Genomic DNA, 17592 nt, shown 5'->3' with positions numbered 1-17592 from the left:
TGATTGTCAATATGGTACCTAGGCAAGTCATTTGCCGCCGTTGCAGCCTCGATGAGTTGCAACCTTGACACTCGGCTCCGACCGCCGGCGCTTTTGGCGTGCCGGAGCGGCGAGCAGGCTTCAATCCCCTGCCATTTTCTCAAATCTTGCCAGACCAGACCCACATCAACCGAGAAAACGCTCTCGCTAACATGAGACGTCACTGGGGCTTCACAGTACGGAGGCTTGAAATGTGCACCATATTATGTGGAATTAAGCGTAGGCTGACCTGAGAAAGAAAGGGAGGAAGGATAAGTTTGGAGGGCGCCCTGAACGACAGGCGGCGCCTTATCAACCAGGGGGCTTCTGCCGGGACCCCTTGCAGGGCCCAACCGCCCTGCCACACAGCCACCAGCCTTAACTGGTAAAGCCTTGCATACATCAAGCATAACCCTCCTCCCCCATCCCAAAAGAAAACTGGAGAAAAGAAAAATATGAAATTTTTTTTTTTTGACAAAAGACAACCGTGTGCATGCACAGGGAGTCGAACCCTGAGCTCAACCTTGGAAGGGTTGAATGTTACCGCTACACCATACATGCGATGAAAAGTCGCGTTCTCATTTGGATGCTGATCCCTTAAAATTTTTTATATATATAGCAAACTTCATTTTAATGAAATGCTAAATTATTATAATTCCACTTTAACCCTTTTATAAGTCCTCATATATAAGTAAGAAATTATTTTTTTAAGTTTTTAAAATTAAATATATAAACTCCTTAGCTTTTTTTAATTTTAATATCTTTTATAAAGTAAGACTTTACATAGTGAAAACAGCACCTAATATCCTTATAAATAGGCTTTAAGATATACTTTAAAATTTAAACCTTAAGAAGCTGGTTACGTTAATAGTGAGACTTTAAAGATTATTTATTAAAAGCAAGGTAGTTTATAAAGCGAGGCTTTATATATATTGTATCTTACAGCATTGAATATTTAAAAAGGTTAGTATTAATACCTATTAGATTCTCTGGTATTAGTAAGAACAACAATAAATTCAATCAGGTGAGACAAAGTCAGTGCGTGCTATATGTCGGTCGTGTTGCATACCTCCTGTGTGCAGGTGCCAGGCTGGTACGGAGCCAAGGGGGAAATTGTCAAGTTGTACTGAGGCCGGTGTGCTTGATAATGGATTAAGCGACACGGGGACCGGAGTCGAACCACAGGTTTATTACAGTATCACAAGAGCTCTTAGTGTAGCCTCCATCAATCTCCGCCCCGTGGTGGGGGAAGTCCGCGCCGGGGGAGTCGGTCGGGACCGAAATCCCCGGATCCTTCCGGGCCCTTTCAGCTACATGTAGGAGCCGAGATCCCGTCGGAGGGCCGTAACTCGAGGCACACACTGCTACCTCGCTTCATGCAGCGCAGGCTGAATTTTCCGGTCGGCCATGTCAGATTCATGCGGACATGAAGGCCTCGTCAGATTCATGCGTTTTTTGCGTGCAATATGTCTGCCTGAGCATTGAGTGATACCGGAGGTTGTCATTGTCGTGCGCGACTGGGCGGGCCCAGTCGCAAATCCGGATCGAGCAAGAGGGGCAGTTCCCGTTCCTCGGCAATTATGCCCCATCAGCTCTAGATGCGATTCCGTCAATTCCGCCTGTATATAAGCCGCGGGCGAGGTCCCACTGACGAAGACTGAGCATCGACACCAGAGCACAGAGAAACCAAGACTCGAAACCAGCACCTCAAGTATTATTATCACCGATATCATTATCCTCACCCAGACCGACAACATGTCCAAGCTCATCAACCGCGTCACCATGTTCAAGCTCGACGGAGCCGAGAACCAGGCCAAGCTGCTTGCAGCTTATGAGAAGCTTGCTAAGGAGCAGAACAGGGTAAGTCGAGTAGTGAACGAGGCACAGGCTATGAATAGTCTCTAACGCGGTTCTTCAGGACGGAAAGCCTTATATCGCATACCTGAGCGCCGGAATCGCTCACGATGACCCGCGCTCCAAGGGCTACACCATCGTTGCGCAGTCATCCTTCTACAGCCTCGACGACATGAAGTACTACGATGAGACCGACCCGAGCCACCAGGAGCTCAAGAAGACCGCCAGGGGGGCTGGGTTGGCGGAGCCGCCTCTGACTGTCTATGTCGAATCCGCCCCGGTCATCGACGTGAAGAGGGGTTAGGGGAAGTCGCGTGAAGAACAATTCACGTCACGCTTAGGAAGATACCTAGTCTTGACAGTGGTGTCTTTATGTTTAAGCATTAGATATAAATACGGCTACCAAGAGTCGAGACAGAATATAGCCTCTTGAAGGGGACGCATCTAGGGCTGCCCACGCCTTCCAAAACGCGACATGTGCAATGTGTCCATGCCATGTAAATTAGTAAACTTCGCATCTCACTCGAGACCTCTAACACGCTCACTATCCCTCATCGAGGGGGCCCTCACTCGCCCATCGGAGGAGCAGTCTCAGCCCTGACGCGCTCCTCAGACCTCTTCTTCAGATCCTCAGCCCAGTACTGGAAGCACTTCTCAAGCTTGGCGCCAGTTGTCAGCTTCACGACGGGGCCCAGAAAGCCGTACATGGTCTCCCAGCAGGTGTACTCGGTGCCCCCCTTTCCGTCGTCGACGAACTCCTGCACGCGCTCCCCACGAAGCGCCACGCCCGGGTAGCCGGTGGGCTTCCAGGCGATGCGCCAGCCCTTCCTGCCCGCGCGGTCGTAGGGCTCCAGCAGCGTGACCTGAATGGCCTGCTTCCTGCCGCTGGCCGGGTCGGTATTGTCCGGGTCGAGGTGCACGTCAAAGTTCATCTTGGTGTCCTTCTTCAGGTAGGTGGACCCGTCGTCTCTGCGAATGAGCGTCTCGAGGGCGCCGGCGTCCGGGTCGGCGCCGGCGGGCGGCGGGCTGGAGGTGACGGTGAGCTTGGGGACGAAGCGGTTCCACTCGGGCCACTTGGTGTGGTCTGTCAGGACGGTGAAGGCGGTGTCGGGCGGGGCGTCGATGTGTATCGACACGACGAGGCTGAAGGATCCGCCGGGGCCGAAGGTTGGGGTCGCAATCGTATGCGCTGGGATCGAGCCCTTGGTCTCGCGTGCGACCGGCGGGTTGCTGGTGGTGAATATCGAGTCTGAGTCTGTGGGAGAAGCCATTGCGCGTCTGTGTACCCTCCAGGGGCGTTGTGTTACCTATGTGGAAAGGTGGAAAGTACAGTCAGACATGGCTGGTCTGCTGCAAAGCAGGTGTTTCTGCGTAACAAGACGGATGGACGAGTGAGAGTGACGAGTGACGAGTGCAGGAGCTAGATCCTGGATTCCTGACGGTCAAAGCCGGCCCAAGCTCCTTGCCCTTTACGGACAGCAGCTGTCAGGCGTGTTGTTGACCCCTCCAACCTCGACCCCTCAACCAGCACCGGGCGAAGATGAAAATGACATACAGTTCACCTACCTCTCAGCACCCTCGATTTTAATTTTCAAATACTTAAACTAGAGCTCATATCTTTGTACCATCTCAATAGACCTTTTTCAGATTAGTAGCATATCTGAGGAAGATAACACACCGGAGCCTCTCCAGGTCGAGGAGATCCTTCTGGTACTCTGCCAGCCTCTCTTGTAAGGGAAGGTACTAGGTGGGCTGGCGTATACTACGCTCTACACCCTTTGTGCACCCTTTCTTTCGAGCGCATCAAGCATTTGCACCTCGCAGTGTTGTTCAACGCGTGAGATACTGGGATACTGATAATACACATGGAGCGGAACACGGGATATCCTGGGTGAATCGACACACCGCCATCCGCGTCCACCACGCATTGTGCGCTTCATCAGGAGCATTGTCACGGGCGGTAGGTGCTGGTAAAGTGGGGCCGGGCGGGCTGGATGATCGCCCTGAGTCCCCTAGCCTGGGCCCTGGGCCCTGGGCCTGACAGATGGCGCTAGCCGGAACTGGTTGATCGATGTAATGCAGCAATCATCGACATTTGTCCTCGGTGATTGTGCCCTAATAACTGTGAGCCTCTTATTTACTCAATTTCATCTTCAGCTCCAACCCCTTCAGCAGATCACCCTCCCACATATCAAAACCCACAATCAGACACAATGGCGTCTACCCAAAATCTCGTCGGAGCATCGAAATACGCTCACCGGTGACTCGTCTTGCCCAGATCCGAAGGACCCGGAAGCGCCTTGTCTGGTCCCGTGGTCACCCACACACCACGACACCATTCGATAACGTTCTAGACCTGAGGCAAACTGCTTACGAATGAGCAATATTTGTGGCCTGTAGGCCCAGGACCGACATTGTCTACTCCCTACCTCAAACGAGGCTTACTGCGAAGCGGCATAGGAGGGACAGGCGCATGAAAGCCGGGCATCTTGACTCGCAGCGTCGCGACCCCATCGTCGAAACACATCCCATCCTGGCCTGTGGACATCCTCTAGCTCGACCGATCCTCAATCTCAGCCCTGCTTACGACTCATCACCAGCCCAGGCCTTGGTACAAAACTGCCCCATAGGCCCCGTCTCGCCCGCCCCCAAGGGCGGCTTGTCCCGGCTCTCACCTCTGGATCGACACCAGGATGGACCTCTCAAGCCTCGACCAGCGGGTGCGAGACACCATCCAAAAGCACTCGTCCGACGATATCCCCTTCCGCGCCACCACCAGCCATGCCCACAGGACCTGGGCCCGCACCTTCACCAGCAAGCCCGAGCTGTACATCCGACCACAGTCCGTCCGCGAGGTCCAGAAGGCCGTCAACCTCGCCCGCCAGTGCAGGCGGCGCATCACCACCACCGGCGCCGGCCACTCGCCCTCTGACCTGACCTGCACCTCCTCGTGGCTCGTCAACCTCGACGATCTGCGCGATATCATCCATCATGACACCGACACCAACATCGTCCACTTCCAGGCCGGCATCCGCCTGTGGCAGCTTGGCGAGGAGCTCGACCGCATGGGCCTGGCCATGCCCAACCTGGGCAGCATCAACGAGCAGTCTGCCGCCGGCGTCATTTCCACAGGCACTCACGGCTCCTCCCTGCGTTATGGGCTGATCAGCCAGTCCATCGTCGAGCTCGTGATCGTCACCGCCGACGGCCAAGCCCGCACCTGCAGCCGCACCGAGAACAACGAATTGTTCCGCGCCGCGCTGCTGTCGCTTGGCGCCCTGGGCATCATCGTGGAGATCAAGTTCCAGACCTCCGCCGCCTACTCACTCAAGTGGACTCAGACCATCGACTCCGATGCTGTCATGTTCCGCGATTGGACCTCCACCCTCTGGGACCGCGGCCACTTTGTCCGCGTCTGGTGGTTTCCCTACACCCGCCGGTCCGTTGTCTGGACCGCCAACGTCACCACCGAGCCGCACCGCGATCCCCCTCGTGACGGCTACGACGGTACTCTCGGCTATCTGGTCTACCACAACCTCCTCTGGCTGACCCAATACGTCCCACGCGTCCTTCCGTGGGTCGAGTGGTTCGTCTTCGGCATGCAGTACGGCTTCCGCGACGGGAGCACCACCTCAGCGGTGCAGCCGCAGCGCAAGGCCCTGCTCATGAACTGCCTGTACAGCCAGTACGTCAACGAGTGGGCCATCCCGCTGAGCAAGGGGCCCGAGGCCATCAGGAGGCTGTCGTGCTGGCTCAACAACCTGCAGCCGGGCGACCGCGACTACTGCGAGCACCGCATCCCCTTCAGCAGCCGCGGCCTGTGGGTGCACGCGCCCCTCGAGGTGCGCGTAACCGACACCTCGCGCTTCCTGCCCAACATAGACGGCACCGGCGTCGAGTCGCGGCCCTACCTGGACCCGACCTGCAAGGACGGGCCGACCCTGTACCTCAACGCGACCCTCTACAGGCCCTACGACCTTGACCCGCCCTCACTGGAGCGCTACTACGAGGCATTTGAATGGCTAATGCGGGACCTTGGTGGGAAGCCGCACTGGGCCAAGAACTTCGCCCAGGTGAACGTCAAGGATGTGGAGGACATGTACGGCGAAGACCTCGAGGCGTGGAGGGCCGTGAGGGATAAGATGGATCCCAGGGGCTTGTTTGTTGGTAGCTGGCACCGACGGTATGTGCTTGGCGGCGAATCCCCCCTTCCGTTGGAGGAGAGGGAGGAGAACAAGGTGTTGAGGAAAGGGAAGGGCTGGTTCTGGCAGGGAAAGATGGCGGAGAACTGAGACCTCGTTGGTTGAGACGGAAAAGCTTTCAGTTTATTTCTAGCGGTAAAAGGACCACAGGAAGACCATTCGCGGGCAGGCGTAGAAGCAATTACCAGAGTCAGAACTTGAAATCGTTTGCTAGAGCTGTTCCACCTAACAGGACGTATCGTCATTTGAAAAGCTGTGCTAGCACCAAAGTGAGTATGCCTCTTGCTAAGGCTCGCAGGCCTCGAGACGAGCCAGCCACCCAAACACCAATTGCGTATTAACAGCATGGACTTTCCGTCTCCTTTCTAGAGTATATTTGTGGCTGTACTGTGCTGTTAATCTAAAGCTGTCCAAGGTATGTACGAAATCGTTCTTGACCTCATCTCAAAAACGGCAGAGTCAAAATCAGCCACCTGTCTATATCTGCGCGTACATCTCTGTTAGAACTTATCAAAGACAGACATAGTTGCTCTAAGACCAGCTCAAACGTTGCAAGCCAATTCATCCCATCCGTATGTCACCTGTAGGAAGACTGGACGTCCTGTCACACTGCCGTGGTGGCTGCAGCGGGGACGAAGACTGCGAGCATGGTCACCTTCCTGGCCTTGTTGGCTCACATCCTAATCGCCTTGGGCTCTTGCGAAGCAGGACTTAGGCCGAAGTCTCGAGATTGTTCACGCCTGACACAGGAAGTATTTTTTGGAGTTTTATTGGCAGGCTTGATGTAGTTGATAAATAGCGACCGGTAATACCAAAACTCACTCTCCTTTAGCATATTGGTATAAGCATTTTTGTGTGAGTTGACAGTCTACGGCCGAGAACATTGCATAGTACTCAGGCGAATGAGGTACGGAATTCCAGAAAGCATCTGGAAGCTTGTTGAGATTTATGCGAATGTGCCTTCAAGATGATTTCTTAGGGCCCCAGGCACGTGTAGGTCGAATATATACTATTTAATATTTAGCTCCAGCCCGTTATCTTTTCGAAATGTGGCAGTAGTATCTTGCTCAATTATTCAGGTCTTTTACCATTCATTGAAAGAACCCTCCCAATTGCCAGAACGATTTGCTCCGGGCCTATCTGACACTTAAAATCGTCACTTCACCCACATGTGCACAACAGCCCAAAAGAGCTCCTGCAGTATGACCCTAGTCTATCTCTATCAAATTCCAATGTTACAGCTCGACACCTCACATTCTGGTGCAATTCGAGCTCACATCTCTAGACGGTGACAAATTGAAGTGGATATAGTAATTACCACACACTAAACCTTGAGAGTGGGCATTTCGTATCGATGATCAGATGGGCATGAATCAATTTCACTGTTTTTATTTGCCAATGAGGCATCAGAAATACGATCTGTCAGTGACACCTTATTGAGCTGATCTCGGAACGAAACATCATGAATATTCTTCAAGCTCTCGGTACACATTCTGAATTTCTACAAAGTCACCAGCGACTAGTTTCATGGTAGGAAGTGAAATGGTCTGCCACTCCTCCTCCGAAGTGAGAGTCCACTTTCAACCCTCAGGACTTGATGACGCAGGGAATAGTGCGAGATGGCTTAGCTGGACACCTAGGTGCTTCCCCCAATAACAATTCATAGCGCCGGATACCTTCAGCAGCGCGGGGATTTGCTGCACCACGTAGTTTGTCTCATCGACTGTGTCTGATCCACAGAGGAAGTTGTTCATCAGAGGGATCCGCCAAAACCGATATCTTGGTAAAGTCCGATCACCGGCACTGCAATTTCCACCAATTTAACGAAAATACCGCCACCCACTCCCAGTACACCTGGACACCTTGTGTCAACATGTAACAGATACTTCTCGCTCGTCTCATCTCATAAAAATCTCAAAAAGAAACATCCGCGGATACTATTTATGGTTGTGAAACGGCCAAGGCTTGAGGAAGGGAGCATTTTGTTCATATTCCGTGCATCGTTGCCCGTGGGTAAGTACGTGCTTGACAAAGTTTCCAATAAAACCTAAGATGAAGTTTACGCCTATTCCCCAGCCGTTATATTTGACATATCACAACCTCTGCAGGTTTTGTTTCAAGTTTTCCGGGGTAGAGTCAATTCCACAGCTCGAGTGGGGATTACAATCTCTGCAGCCGATACATATCGAAATCTTAGCGACGGCACGATCACGCCACGGCCCACTGCAATCTGTGGCAGCAGCGTAGGACTGCTTCAAAGCATCATTCATCCCACGGCCCGTGGTTTGACTGCTTGTGTTTGAAGTGCGAGCGCAACCTGGCTGCCCGCATAGACAACGTCGCCGTCGCATGAGGAGGCAAGCTTGCAGTGCTGCGTGCGTGCGGAGGCGTTGGAAAGTCTGTGCGCATTGCAGACCTAGACGAAAATCTGAATGGTTTGTCCGCCTGCGACTGCGTGTACCTGGCTCATCAGCCGGCGTACCCGGATCGTCAGATCCCGACGCCGGCCATCTGATTGCTCAGTTTCCGCCGGAGGATAAACGAACACGGCCCTACACAACGTTGCAATGCCCTCGCCCCACTGACGCTTGGAATGCGTGGTCCAAACATATTGGAGGGGTTGCTCGGTCCCCCACGGTCGGGTCGCCACACGCCACCGCAAAAGATTTGTACATAGGTGGATGGCAACATGAAATAACAACAGTAGACCCGCATTCGTCAAATGTTTCGAATCCTGCGTGCAGCAAGCCCTCAGGGTCGGCCCGGGAATCTTGTGAGGCTGGGCCGTGGGCGGCGTCCCCGAAATCCCACGTGCAGCTCAATGGAGTGCGAAACGCAAGCGAAACTAAAATTCGGAAAAGACTGAGGGGTTTTTCGAGAGAACAGAGGCGGACCCAGTCAGAGGTCCGATGGGATATACATCGCCATGCTGACATTATCAGAGGAGGCCAGAATCCTCTTGGAAAACTCACCGCTTTCTCTATTGCTTTGTGAGCGACTCATGACGTGGCAAAATTCTGGTCGGAGAATCCGTGGATTCAGACTGACAGCGCGCGCTGAATCGACCTCCTTGAGTCTACCTTCGGAAGCTTGCGTCGCCTCATCAACATCACTTCATGCTTGAGCCAGCTGTTTTAAAGACCTTAACAAGGTGTGTTGATGGTTCAAGACCTCGCAGAGATAACTCCATTACCTCTTAGCGCCGCTCGTCCTGGTCTAATGCGACTTCGACCAAGCTTTTGACCGTAGAAGGCAGGGCAGGGCGGCGGGGCGACATACAACAGGCACAAGGGCATGATACTGCCGACACCTGTGGCCGACCATGATGAAGCCCATGGTTCTTGAAAGACGCGGCCAAACCAGATGACGCCGTCCCAACCGACGGGAGGCCGTCATGATGGCCCGCTCGCTTGACCGGCCTGCTTGGATAACGTTGGGGTGGGGATTGCAAAGCTTCTGCAATTATGGGCATCATCTGCGAGACATTTAGCTTCCACACTTGTAAGAGAAGGGAAAGGACCGATAGCAAGGAGCAGTCTCCCTTGCGGTCTCCCTAGTAGGCGGTGAAAATAGAGTGCGGCCACCGATTGAGTTTTGCTAGGCAAGTCTGGGCTGCCTAACTGGTAAAGCCGATTCAGTCCTGTTCAGCTGAGGTTGGACGACATTGTCTGGCCAAACGTGCGTCTGTGGCTGGTCAAATGGCGGCCGCAGGAGGTCGTCTCGTCTGCAGGCCGATGATATCCATGGATGAACCATATCTTGAACCTGTGATGTAGTGCTCACAGGTTGCTTCAACGGACGCGCGGATGTCTGCCCACACACTCTGACATGTCGGCATATGTTTCGTCTAGATGCCGTCACATTTACAACATGTGCCGATCCTGTGCCGGAGATCAAGCCCGGGGTTTCCGACGAGTCAGCCTTGAAGTTTCTTTCCCTTACGCGTGCTATTGCGAGATATTGCTGAGAAACATGTGGAGCGCTGAGAAAAACTTTAAGGATGCGGATGTTGTGCGACGAGCATAGATAAGACGGGTCGGTCCTTGTGAGATGGTTGAGATCGACGGTGGCGCTCGGACAGCGGCCGGTGGGTCGCTTCTGTTAGTAGACGCCTTCCTGCAGCTCCAGCTCGCGGCGCCGGCTTGGCCGCCCACGCTGGCCGCACACTTGGAGGCCGCCTCCTTACCTGCCTTTCGCCTGCCTTTCACCTGCCCAGCAGGCTAGATTAGTCTGCCTGGTCCTCCTGTTGCACCAAGACAGTTGTTGGCTGCACAAGCCACGCAGTTGACGCCGTTGACATTGCATGTTGGAGGCGTGACCACGCTTCGGCGGAGCTCCGAAGAGACAGCACGGTAATAAGCAGGAAAGCCCACACCACACGGAAAGAGTTTCGGCCTGCAGCCCGGCTGCGGTGAAGACAGCAGCGAGCGTGTGGCCGCGAAGTTCGTGCACTGCATTCCGTGACAGAATGGTGGCTTTGATATTCATTCTCGTTGCATGAGGATGTTGTGCGTTGCGAGCTAGGAATTGGGCCACAGTACTCAGTCTGCAGCTCTATTCTGTACACATGAAGTACGATGCAGCAGCTTCATTCGCAGCCTCCCACACGCAGCCCACTTCCGAGCCCCTGCCCCCTGACTGACGTTGGCACATTTGAAAGTGGGGTGCATGGCAAGGTGAAGGCGGAGAAGGCTGCCCGACAGGCAGACAGGATGATGTGCGCCCAGGATCGGTGAGAGCAACGAGTTGATTATCGGGGTATCCTGACAATTAGACAGGCCAGTCTGGCCGAGAGCTTGAGATCGAGATCAATCCTTGGGAGTTCGCAAGCTTTCAGCAGGTTGAAGGTAATCGTCTGAAAAAACCCAGTTCTCCAAGAAACCCGCCCAAACCATGACGTCCTCGAGGACGAACTTGACAGCTGAGCTTGGTTCGAGAAAGTGAGGTGAAGTTGAACCACGGAGATTGATTGGGCGGCCAAGTGGTGCGGTCCGGCAAGCCACCAAGACGCCGAGAGGGGTGCACTCTAACCATGCTTGGTCGTGGCCGTCCATACGACCCTAACCTTGCAGGGCTGCAAGCTTGGTTGGAAACGGCGATTTGTTGCAGGTGCTGTTGCCGTGACATTCAATATCGCTGGCGTCCGGGCTTACTAACTCGAGGCGGTCTGGCTCCGTTACCCCAGGAGTTCTTAGCAGGATGGCCATGGCATACCGGTATGTAGCACGCACTCGCGATTCTGGTCTGATTTGGTCTGGGCAAAAATCGCTCACACTTCGGGTTTATTTCGCGGTCCCGCGATTATGACAGGTTGTCGTTATTAGTCTGGGATGAACTGTTTCCGTGCAACGACTTCCAAGGCTTCCAAGAAGGCCCGGAAGCGGTCGGATGTTGTACCGTAGTATTGATGGAGAAACAGAAACGCACGGTGAGGAGGCGTGCCGGGCACCTGTTGGATCGTCATTGCATATCGCCTTCTGCAAGCCAACCTAAATTGTTGGAGGGCAGGAGTAAGCTGAAACAGATGCACCTGGAAACGGCAGCGCGAACATGGGAGCAGTAGGTGATAACGCAACACCAGACACCGGCACCGCGAGCCATGACCGTACAGTAGGTAAAGCCTGCATGCATGCAGAGCCATGCCGTAGCTCCTGAAAATGCATCAACTGCGCCGCTTAGACGCGTAAGACTCCCGGGTGCGTACCACAGCGCAATCCCACGCTTTCTCCTGACGAACTGTGTATGCCTGGGACTCGGAGCTTGGAGCTTGGAGCTAGGAGCCTGAGCTGAGAGCTGGAGCTGAGAACTGCAAGCTGCAAGCCGCGAGTTGTCGTCTGCAAGCTGCACAGGATCGGGAAAGGCCATCCGTTGGAAGACGGCTCGAAGCGCCAGGTTGGGAGCTGTAGTGGGATTCGGGCGTTTTGTATTCCGAGATCGAGATATAACGTGGGGACGATATAGGACGGGACAGGACCGCATCGGCAGCGCCTAGCAGCCAACGGCCGCGGCTGGCTGGGACAAGATAATAAGAGGGTGGGGATAGTGGCATCGCCCAGAAGAGCTTACATATTGGCAGAGCTGGGGCGTAGGGCCAGGGCTTCGCACTGGGCAAGCAACGGCCGTTGCAGTGTCGCAGTGTCGCAGGAGTCGCAAGGCGGAGATTAGCTGCCAATCATGTGCTAGGACGCAGAGTAAAGGAGCGGTAGCGAACGGCGTGTTGGCAACTCCATGTGATGATGTGCTGGTGGCATGCGGCGGCGTACGATCGTGTATCCGCAGTGCTGTCCCGCATTGTTACTGTCCCGCAGTACAGTAGGTAACACGGCCTGGCACCGAGACACCCGACACCGGCTTTTTGGGAGGAGGGATGCAAAACCGGATTGACAAAATGACAATGGCATTGTCTTCTGGCGGTGGCGAGTCGGGATGGAGATGGAGATTGCCATGGCTGGCCGGGATATTCTGATCTGACAGCGGGGCCACCCTATCAAGAAGGGACAAGGCTCTGGGCCAGCTGACCAGAGATTGACGAGACGGGCACGGAGATGGCCTCATTTGCGGTGCCCAGATACTGTTTGATTACATAGTAGGCCACTAGATATGAGATACCAGGCATCAGATATGTGGGCGAGAAAGGCAGTCACCCTCGTCAGGTTTATTAGAATGATGGCAATCTGGTTGTCTGGTACGGTGGAATGTGCGGTGGTCGACGGTACATGCGCCAGGTACCGGGGGCGGAAAAGAGGAGGAGCGTGCCAGGTGGGGGCCTGACTGCTCGCCGCCTCAGGTATGAGCAGGGGTCCCATGGCCGCACCTTCCTCCGCCCAAGAACCCATGGATTCCTGCAACTTCCTACCCTGTTTCTAAAATGCGCCGATGGTGGAGCACGCACAGGACCACGAGTGCCTCCGGGGCCACAGAGCGCCAGCAGCCAGAGACATCGGGGGCCAGGAGGTCCTCCAACAACCTGCAGTAGCAATATCGTGCCTGCACAGCGGCGCAGATGCCATTGCCTCCTGACCACTCTTTTCTCGCAGCTGCCCACTGCCCGCCTGCAGGCCCAGCAACAGGGAGCGGGGACGTGACACCTCACCTTGTTAGTCTGGACTGGTCCATGTGTTGTGTGTGGCCGTCTGTCGGTCCATTCTCTTCTGCATTTTGCATTAATCCACAACCCCCTTCCCTCCCTCCCAGTCTCCCGGTCTCCCGCCCTGTTGACTGACTAAACTGGCGGGTTGACGTTTCGACTGACTCTCCTGCCACCAACCATATCGCCTACTGTACCTAGTCCATTCTGCCCCTTGCCTATTTTCCTCGAGGAAGAGCGCAGCACCTGGTATAGGTGCTGCTTTCTTGTACTATAGGTAGCCTGCCTTCCCTGTTTTGCAGCATATTCCTGCAACATCTTCCTGTCCCATCCACTCTTTTCCCGGGTGAGGCTGGCTGGCTGCTCCTTTCTGTCGACTGCCCAACCACGGCCTTGGCGCCGCCGCATCGAACTGCTCAAAGCACTCAAGCCTCGGCCACCGCACCAAGCCCGGGTCCAACAAGCCCAAGTTCCAAGCCCAGGCCAGAGTCCAAGTCCAAGACCAAGTCAGGACAGGACAAGTCAGAACCAACAAGTCGTGGGGAATCCTGTCCAAGGCCTGTCCCGGCTGAGATCCCGATCGAAACTAGCACGGAGCCACCCCCCAGAGCCGCCCGCTTCGTTAATTAATTTATAACTCAATTGACTTGAACCGGTAAAGCGGGCGTCGAGAACTGGTTTTCTGCCCAGACCTGCAGTTCGCTGCTGCACCTCGTCGTCTACATCACTTCTGTCCAAACTCCCCAAACTCCAAACTCCAGACTCCAGACGAGGCCAGACCGAACCACACAGCCCACTCCGCCCGCACCGCAGCGCCGTTGATCCACTCGACTCTTGTCTAGTCCATCCTGTCTATCCTGCCCATCCCCCGTCCGTCACCGATATCCCTGGCTGCTAGTCCTCGTTCTCCTTCTCACGCCCTCACGCCCTCACCCCTCCCCTCTCGCCTATCCACCTAGGGCCGTCGACCTCAGCCTTGCGTCACCGTCCAATCATCCCATCATACGCTCCCGCGCTTGACTGACGACGGAATGGCGGCCACGTCCCTCGCATGACCGCTGCACCCATCCTGTTCGGCCTCGCAGGCGCAACTACATCCTGCCGCCGGCCAACATGGGGAACGCACCCTCAAAGGAGCCGCAAGGCCGTCCGTTCCACAGGCTATCTAAACCCAAGGTAGCCAGCCACCAAGGCACTCCTCCTCTGTTGAGCCCCAATGGCCACATGAGCCCCTCCAACCGCTCCTCGGATCCTGGGCCCGACCTGTTCAGCATCCCCTACTCATCGACTGCAACCTCTACGCTGTCCATTGACATCAACAGAGACGACTTCAACGACAGCGAGAAGCGAAACTCCTTCCTCGCCCCGCCCAAGCCGCAGCGGCGTCGGAGTCTGTTCCGGTCCAAATCCTCCCAGGAGTCCTCGGAGCGCCGCAGGTATAGACGAAACACTGTCATCGGGTCACCAACAAGTCCATCACAACCGCCAGCAATCTCAAGGGCCAACTCTGTGACCGCGAACAACCTCGGGGCAGAACTGAACGTGCACGGTGGTCCCGCCAGCCCTGACATGTAGGTTTCTCGAGGACCCCGCTCTTCTGCCATAGTCCATGTTTTGATAACCATTCGCAGTTGCCCACCCGGCGGATTGCGTGCTTCATGGGCATATGATCTCTCGTCCTACGAAGCTCAGCGGATATTGAGCCTCGTGCCAGAGCAGGTGCCTGCCCTACCTCGGAGTAACACGACGACTTCGCTTTACGAGCCAAAGCTCGACGGCATGAGGAGGCCAGCCTGGCGGCGGGACTCGCTGCCCGTCCAGCCAACGAGCGCCCCAATGAGCCGGTCGAACTCTGAAGTGACACTGCATCCACCCATGCGCCGACGCTCCATAGTCCAAACTCCCGGTGTTGCCACACGTACTGTTCGCCCTGCTCCTGTCACCACCAGGACTAGTTATCGGCACAGCCTCCCGGCCACACCAAACATATCGAGACAGGCGTCTTTCGACGGGGCAGACTGTCGTGTTGTGTCTCTTCCGCCACTGCCTCCCATCCCGACCCCGTTTCGCGTTACCGAAGACATTCCTCGCGTGGTCACGCCTACCGAACGTGATTACAGTGCGACCGGGGGTTTTAAGTTCGGCACATTACGTATCACCAATGGCGGTCCCGATCTTACTCCTGACGTTCCAGATCCCCACCGTGTCAAGGTCGATGACTTCAAGCCCCTGGCTACCTCCATGGATTACTTCACAAAGCTTCCACCACGCGAGGAGACAGATATCACCGATTCAAAGCTGCGTCACAAACAGCCTTTAGAGAACTCTGCAGCTGCAGAGAAACTGGAGGAGAAAAGCAGCTGTCCGGCAAATCCAGAGCCCGTAACGCGCACGGAAGTTAACGCGCCAACGCTGTCCGTGGATGTTCCGAGCGGCAAAATCGAGATCAATTCTCCGTTGGGGCTTCTTTCCAATCCGGTCGAATCCCAGCGCAAAGCTCCCCCCAGCCCAGTATTGAAAACACAGTCCAAGCACACCGCGGCCGAGGACCAGTTGTTTGAAGCGGAAGATGACAGCGAGACTGAACTTCATACTGCGGAGGTGCTGGACGTCAGAGTAGACCCCAGTGCAAGACCTTTGCCATCACAGTGTCAAGATGTTACCTCACAGAGTGGTGTGCAAGTTATCGAAAGGTCTGACAGCGGATTCGTGTCCAACGCAGTGTCGGATTCTTCAAAATCTCATAGTTCTCTGGCCAAAGCCGATTCCGGATACAGCTCCAGTGTCTCCTTACGCTCATTCCGAAGTGGGCGGAAGCCTGTTGCTGCTGAAGAGGACACAGGGCGAAGCCCAGCAGAGCGAGCAAGAGAAGGAACCAAGGTTCAAGTTGTGGAATCAAGGCAAATTATCGATCGCACAACCCTGGTCGTTAATGTTGACGGCTCTGCTGATGAACGGGCCCCGACACCGCCCCCGAAAGATGCCGTTTTTGTCAAGCCAGCAAAGTCAAACGCGGCCGAGGATGGACAGGCAGAGCCAAAGAGCAAGGGGAAGAAGCGGGCTCGACAGCAGCTTCCGGCCATCAACACCACTCGGGCAGAGGGTCGACACACTAAGAAATCCGAGTCTGTTCCCCCAACCCCAGGGAGTGCAAAATCTGATGAGTCTGCGTCCTCGCTGAGCATCGCGAGCACTTCACAAAAGCACGGGAGATTGCACAGGTTTCTAAGCCTTAGGGGCTCAGCTCACTCGAGAGCACCACTGACAGTGCATGTGACGCATGCTGTGGACGAGCAAGTCCCAGCGATCCCTAAAGATGTCGAGGAGAAGCTGCATGAACACACCGGCCGCTTTCCAATGTCTGCAAAGCGGCTTGCATTGAAAGCCCAACTGAGTCAAGAGACCCTGAAAACAATCCTCAGTGTCGGGAGTCTTGAATTTTCCAAGGAGGACGAACTTCCTCCTACCCCGACTTTCTTCGATGATAGCGACGAGGAGCTGGATGAGGAGGATGAGACTTCTTCCGGGGACGCTAAGGAGAATTCTATCAGGCAGACAATCACCTCCATGCAGTCTAATTTCAAGCAAGCCGCCGCTTCCATGATGCCAAACAAGAAGCCGAGCGCACCAAAGGCGGTATCATCGCCTAGGGAGGCTCCACACCCACGTCCTACGCAAGAGACTGTGGTCAATACCATGCCTGCTAGGGCAACGAACTTCGGTCAGATTTCGGCGAGCACAAGCCTACGCAGCCATCCATATATTGCTGCTCAAGCAACGACCGGTTCCCAGACCCAGCCAAGAGAGTGGTCTGGGAGGTCCATGACCATGACACCAACGCAGGGGTCGCGTCAGCCATGGAGAACATACAGCCTGAATACCATGCCGTCAAGCTACTCGGCTCCCTCTTCCGGACTCTTGTCCCCTTCGAGCCCGACGTCGAGGGCAAGCTCGCCGTCAAGGAGGTTAAGGAGTCCACCCCCGGTCAGCCTGGCAACTCGTTCACTGCGCAGGCCTCCCCCGCCACCTCCGCGCTCGGCTCTTCGTCCTCAATTCCCGGAAGCACTCGTCGATCGGGGCTACGAATCTGGTCGAAGCACTCGAGACAGCCCGTCTCCTGCGCCTCGAGCCCCAGCCTTGAATACTCAGCGCTCTCTGGACAGTGTCCGACGAGCTGGGTCGATTCCGGGCACGCTCCAATATCGCACTGCTGACTGGGATCCCCACACGCGTCAGAATTCTCTCGGCACGCAGGATTCATCGCTTAACCTTGGCCGCCACAACTCCTTCTCGGCTCACAATGATATGTCCCGTGCCCAGACATACGTGAACAATGCCGCCCTGAGGCGCCAGTCGAGCGTTGAGGGGTTCAGCCGCAACAGAATGCAGGGGGCTACCCATGGCCCGGAATACGGTACCTCCCATGGATGG

The 17592-nt window shown here is 55.2% G+C and overlaps 4 protein-coding genes and 1 non-coding gene across 5 annotated transcripts; 3 read left to right on the top strand and 2 right to left on the bottom strand.

Annotated features, from left to right (window-relative positions):
* Positions 1 to 508: 508 nt before the first annotated feature.
* Positions 509 to 579, bottom strand: INS49_001725. Its single transcript has one exon. It is a non-coding gene; the product is annotated as a tRNA-Gly (tRNA).
* Positions 580 to 1773: 1194 nt separating this feature from the next.
* On the top strand, positions 1774 to 2176 carry INS49_001724 (uncharacterized protein; the record flags this gene model as incomplete). Its single annotated transcript, XM_043162547.1, has 2 exons — positions 1774 to 1878; positions 1937 to 2176. 2 exons carry the CDS (start codon positions 1774 to 1776, stop codon positions 2174 to 2176), a joined length of 345 nt encoding a protein of 114 aa, XP_043031053.1.
* A 262-nt stretch (positions 2177 to 2438) lies between these two features.
* Positions 2439 to 3143, bottom strand: INS49_001723 (uncharacterized protein; the record flags this gene model as incomplete). The annotated part of the gene is made up of 1 exon (XM_043162546.1): positions 2439 to 3143. The coding sequence occupies one exon, from the start codon at positions 3141 to 3143 to the stop codon at positions 2439 to 2441; it is 705 nt and encodes a 234-aa protein (XP_043031052.1).
* Positions 3144 to 4565: 1422 nt separating this feature from the next.
* Positions 4566 to 6164, top strand: INS49_001722 (uncharacterized protein; the record flags this gene model as incomplete). Its single annotated transcript, XM_043162545.1, has 1 exon — positions 4566 to 6164. The coding sequence occupies one exon, from the start codon at positions 4566 to 4568 to the stop codon at positions 6162 to 6164; it is 1599 nt and encodes a 532-aa protein (XP_043031051.1).
* An 8110-nt stretch (positions 6165 to 14274) lies between these two features.
* On the top strand, positions 14275 to 17375 carry INS49_001721 (uncharacterized protein; the record flags this gene model as incomplete). The annotated part of the gene is made up of 3 exons (XM_043162544.1): positions 14275 to 14732; positions 14793 to 16797; positions 16869 to 17375. 3 exons carry the CDS (start codon positions 14275 to 14277, stop codon positions 17373 to 17375), a joined length of 2970 nt encoding a protein of 989 aa, XP_043031050.1.
* Positions 17376 to 17592: the final 217 nt, after the last annotated feature.

Source organism: Diaporthe citri, assembly GCF_014595645.1.
Source record: "Diaporthe citri strain NFHF-8-4 chromosome Unknown scaffold_1, whole genome shotgun sequence".
In the NCBI taxonomy this organism is placed as follows: domain Eukaryota; kingdom Fungi; phylum Ascomycota; class Sordariomycetes; order Diaporthales; family Diaporthaceae; genus Diaporthe; species Diaporthe citri.
The sequence above is the reverse complement of the archived record's forward strand: the minus strand, read 5'-3'. Positions and strand labels throughout refer to the sequence as shown.